At 56.0% G+C, this 5005-nt stretch overlaps 1 protein-coding gene across 6 annotated transcripts; it reads right to left on the bottom strand.

The window, feature by feature from the left end:
• Positions 1-1170: 1170 nt before the first annotated feature.
• Positions 1171-4688, bottom strand: LOC116547387 (patr class I histocompatibility antigen, A-126 alpha chain-like). 6 transcript variants are annotated; one of them, XM_032273353.1, is made up of 8 exons: positions 4383-4505; positions 3983-4252; positions 3480-3755; positions 2639-2914; positions 2385-2501; positions 1914-1964; positions 1760-1807; positions 1171-1595 (listed from the first exon to the last, which is right to left on the bottom strand). In XM_032273353.1, exons 1-8 carry the CDS (start codon positions 4453-4455, stop codon positions 1591-1593), a joined length of 1116 nt encoding a protein of 371 aa, XP_032129244.1. In that variant the 5' UTR covers positions 4456-4505; the 3' UTR covers positions 1171-1590. The 6 variants fall into 6 exon arrangements, with proteins under 6 accessions (XP_032129244.1, XP_032129245.1, XP_032129246.1 ...); XM_032273354.1 differs by having other exon boundaries at positions 1914-1946; XM_032273355.1 differs by having other exon boundaries at positions 2385-2441.
• Positions 4689-5005: the final 317 nt, after the last annotated feature.

Raw genomic sequence — 5005 nt, 5'->3', positions numbered from 1 at the left:
GGTCAGATGCTTCCCCACACCCTCCAGGCCCACCTGCCCTGGCTGTACCTTTGACCTCACCTCAGCTTCTCTCTCTCCAGCCCTCCTGGGCTCCTTCCTCTCCTGGGAACACAGTCACCTTCCTGCCCTACTGCATTTGCACTGGAGGTTCCCCTGCCTGGAAAGAACTTCCCCAGATATCCTCATGGACACTCCTCATGTCCCTCAATTCTTTCCTCAAAGGTCACCTTTGCAACGTGGTGCATACTGACCACCCCAACACAACAGCCACCTATGCTGTCCCCACTGCCCACACCCTGGATCACCTACCTCACAGCATTTCCCACCTACTAGCACTTTCCTTCCTTGCTCTGGTTATAGTGTATCTATCATCTGCCTCTTCCCACTGGAACACATGCTCCACAAGGTAAGAGATTTTTCTGATTTTACTTCAATGCTGTTCCCAATATGCAGAACCACTCTGTCCTGTGTCCGGCCGACAATGAAGGTCACTGTAGAGCATCTCCTATTCTAAAGGCAGTATCTTTATTAACATAGACTCAGGCCAAGTGCCGTTTCTTGGCAGCTATGGCACAAGGACCCCTCATGCTGACATTGAGGCTGCTTGTGCTTTTCTCAGCAGGGCTGCTAGTGTGTCCTCCCTTCCCCATCCCTCCTCCCACACCTACTCCCAACCCACGCACACCCCTGCACACTGCCACATACAATCAGGCTTCGCTTTTCAAGAAAGAATAGTCCTTGATGATGAGTCCAATTCACAAACAAATATAAGTCTAAATTAGACTCTGCTTTATAGATTCATGAGTTGGGATTGGAGCCAGCACCAAGATCACTAGAACCAGGGCAGGGAGAGAGGGCAGGAGAGCAGAGCAGAAGAGGAGCCCTAGAAGAAGGGCAGGAGCCGAATGGGTTTGAAAATTTATCTCAGACTCCCATGTGCAGGGGCCATGTTGGGCGATATGTGAGCCTCTGTGGTCACAGCTCCTGTGGGACAAGTTTCCACTGAAGGAACAAGGACAATGGAGCAGTGAAGCTGACCCAGCTGAGGACTGACCACATAAAGCCCATGATAGACTCAACAGCAACTGGGCACAGGCCCCGTCCACACTCAGCTCCTCACAGCCTTCTCCATCCGCACCTGCAACAGACTTAGCACAGCGAACATGCAGATTCTGGAAGGTTCTCAGGTATTTATTTCCTCTCTCAAATTTTAGGAATTGACTTATTTAATTAGCCCATCAACTTCTCATGGAAAATATTTGAGAAAACACATTTATATTCAGATTCTTATTTTCCATAGGGAAGTAAGTGGTTGCAGCTCAGTGTACCATGAAGTTGAGACATACATGGAGACACCCAGCCCCACCTCTCTGGAACAGGAAAGATGACTGGGGAGGGAATACAGGTCAGTGTGGGGACAGGGGTCACAGTGGACACAGGGTGGGCTGTCTCTCCACCTCCTCACATTATGCAAACAGGGATGCAGACACATTCAGATGCCTTTGCAGAAAGAGATGCCAGAGGCTCTTGAAGTCACACAGGGGAGGCGTGAAGAAATCCTGCATCTCAGACCCACAAAAGGCAGCTGTCTCAGGCTACAGAAAACAAGTCATGAATAATTTTCAGGTCAGTCATGGTAAGTGATGACACTCTGAACAGCCCACTACACACTCAAAATGTCCCAATCAAAGAATCACCATTACCCAGTCCTTTCCCCTCTGCCTTACCCCGTACCCACTTCAGACCCCCAGAATCTCACCTTTACAAGCTGTCAGAGACACATCAGAGCCCTGGGCACTGTCGCTGCCTGGGGTAGAACAAAAGCAGGACCTGGTCAGAGCCCACAGGAGATGTGGGACAGGAGGAATTATGGGGTGGGTGAGGTTTTCCACACTCCCACCCCCACCACTTACACGCAGCCTGAGAGTAGCTCCCTCCTTTTCCACCTGTGGGAAGAAAATGTCCTGTGAGGGGACAGGGAGGAGGCAGAACCATGAGATCTTAGAGAAACCTCCTAGTCTTGGACCCAAGAGAAGTTTCCAGAACTATGACTACAGACCAGGGCAGGATCAGAAAACACCAGGAAAGCAGGTGTGGGTCCTGGACCAACCGCCCTCCTAAGGCCTGTCCTTAGCAGGAATCTTCCCCTGACTCATGGATGCTGGGATCAGTTCCCCAACACCACAATCATCAAGGTGATACATCTGTCCTTCATTGTCACATGTGCTTCACAGAAGAGTAAGTGCTGGCACACAGGGCCCCAGGCTGGGCCGGCCCACATGTGGATGGTGCTTCCCAGTAATGAGGCAGGGAAGACTTCTACCTGGGGCTTGAAACCCCTAGTTGGACACGAAAATGCAGACCCCTCCTCACCCCTTCCCTACCTGAGCTCTTCCTCCTCCACATCACAGCAATGACCACAGATCCAGTGACCACAGCACCAAGGAGAACGAGGCCAGCAATGATGCCCACGATGGGGATGGTGGGCTGGGAAGATGGCTCTGGGAAAAGAAGGGAAGGTGAGGGACCCTGACTCAAAACCTCAGCCCTGACCCTGCTGAAGGGCTCCAGAGGGGCTTCTGCTTTCCTTGAGAAGAAACATGACTCCCATTCCCTCCTTACCCATCCCCCTCCTTACCCCATCTCAGGGTGAGGGGCTCCAGCAGCCCCTCGTGCTGCACATGGCACGTGTATCGCTGCTCCTCTCCAGAAGGCACCACCACAGCTGCCCACTTCTGGAAGGTTCCATCCCCTGCTGGCCTCGTCTCCACAAGGTCGGTGTCCTGAGTTTGGTCCTCCCCATCCCGCTGCCAGGTCAGTGTGATCTCTGCAGGGTAGAAGCCCAGGGCCCAGCACCTCAGGGTGGCCTCTTGGTCAGAGATGGTGTGGTGGTTCACATGTGTCTTTGGGGGTTCTGATGGGAAGAGTCAGAAGATTTGGGCAATTTGTATCTCTTATGGGACACTCCAGCAGCACCCATATGACCATCTGAGAATGGACAGGACACCTGGGGTGGGGAAGGGAGCACAGAACCCAGACACCAGCCTGGACACAGGCACCTGGGATAATCTCCTATTCTGTGGAATGTTCTAGTCTCTGAGGAGGAACTGCGACTTCTGGTCCTGACCTGAAAAGAGGTCAGGAGACTCACAAAAGCTGGAATCAGACCTTCAAACACACTGACTGTGAGGCAGAGAACAGGGGCTGAAAAGGTCACGGCGCCCAAGGCTGCTGCAGGGGTCAAAGGGGATTCCTGATCAGTATTCCAGGAACTATCTTCCCCTCAATTTCCTCAGAGGTCATCCCTTAATTGTCTTAGAGAGCAGGCGGCCCTCAGAGGAAACTCAGGAAAACTCATCCCATTCTTTATTCAAGGGAGGTGTATATTCTAGCGCGGATCCCATTTCCTCCCCTACTCGTGGGAGGCCAGCCCGGGAGATCTACAGGAGATGGGGGGAGCTCCCCACTGCCCCTGGTACCCGCGCGCTGCAGCGTCTCCTTCCCGTTCTCCACGTATCTGCGGAGCATCTCCACGCACGTGCCCTCCAGGTAGGCTCTCCATTGTTCCGCCACATTGGCCGCCTCCCACTTGCGTTGGGTTATCTGAGCCGCCGTGTCCGCGGCGGTTGAGGAGCGCAGGTCCTCGTTCAGGGCGAGGTAATCCTTGCCGTCGTAGGCCGACTGGTAATATCCGCGGAGGAAGCGCCCGTCTGGCCCCACTTCGCAGCCGTACATTCTCTGGTAGGTGTGAGACCCTGGCCCCGCCTCCGCGGTCAGCCTCGCCCCCCGAGCCCCCCCGCCAACAACCAACCCGCGGGGATTTTGACCTAAACTGAAAATGCAGGGGCTCTCTCCCGTGGAGGGTCTGGGCGGGTCCCGCAGCCTCGGAGTGGACCTTGGACCTGAAGACTCGGGGAGACCCAGGCCGTCCGTGGGCGATAGGAAGGGGTCGTGACCTGCACCCCGGGCCGGGGTCACTCACTGGCCTCGCTCTGGTTGTAGTAGCCGGGCAGGATCCTCAGGCAAAATCGGGAACTCTGTGCGTCAGCCTTGAAGTCCGTAGTCACCTCCTCCCAATACTCCGGCCCCTCCTGCTGCATCCACGGCGCCCGCGGCTCCCCTCTCCCACTCGCGGCGTCGCTGTCGAACCGCACGAACTGCATGTCGTCCACGTAGCCCACGACGATGAAGCGGGGCTCCCCGCGGCCGGGCCGGGACACGGCGGTGTCGAAATACTTCAAGGAGTGGGAGCCTGGGGACGACGAGGGGCTGAGGCCCGCCCGACCCTCCGCCAGGCGCGGCTCCCCGGGTCCTGCGTCCCCGCCGGGCGGGCCCCTCGCTCCTCCCCACAAAGGCCGTTTCCCCCGAGACCCGGCACTCACCCGCCCGAGTCCCGGTCAGGGCCAGAGCCCCCAAGAGCAGCAGGAGGAGGGTTCGGGGCGTCATGACCGCCATCCTCGGCGTCTGGGAAGAATCTGAGTCTGGGTGGGTGAGTGGGGACTTTAGAACCGGGACCGCGGCGACGCTGATTGGCTTCTCTAGAAACCCCACACCCAGTGGAAGTGGGAACTGGGTCCGCGTCTTGAGTATCCAGAAAGAAAGACCCGATACAGGTTGGGAGAAGTGAAACTCAGGTGAGTGGGGAATCCCCAAAGCTGCGCCTCCCCAATGCAGACACCGCTTTCGGTGCCTGAGACCCTGAGAACGACGCCTGGGACCTGAGACTTTGTCCTGAGCCCTCTTCTCCTACACCAAGCCTCTTTATCACACTGACTGCCCGAGTCCTGGCCAAGGATCTGTCTGTGGAAACCAGGGAGAGATACCCAGGCTGCGCCCAGCCCCTTCCCTTTCACTTCTCATCCTGGAATCGCCTGTCCCTGAACTGGACTCCCTGCCTCCCACTCCTTACTTCTCCCCTTGTGCTTTTGTAAACTCACCCCTGGGAATGGAGGTGTAGAGACAGGGGTTTTCTCTTTAAACCTGGTGAAGTTTTGTCTGAAGGCAC

This window comes from Sapajus apella, unplaced genomic scaffold (assembly GCF_009761245.1).
Source record: "Sapajus apella isolate SASKATOON/1434 unplaced genomic scaffold, GSC_monkey_1.0 scaffold2892, whole genome shotgun sequence".
In the NCBI taxonomy this organism is placed as follows: domain Eukaryota; kingdom Metazoa; phylum Chordata; class Mammalia; order Primates; family Cebidae; genus Sapajus; species Sapajus apella.
This window is presented reverse-complemented; position numbering and strand designations above follow the sequence as displayed.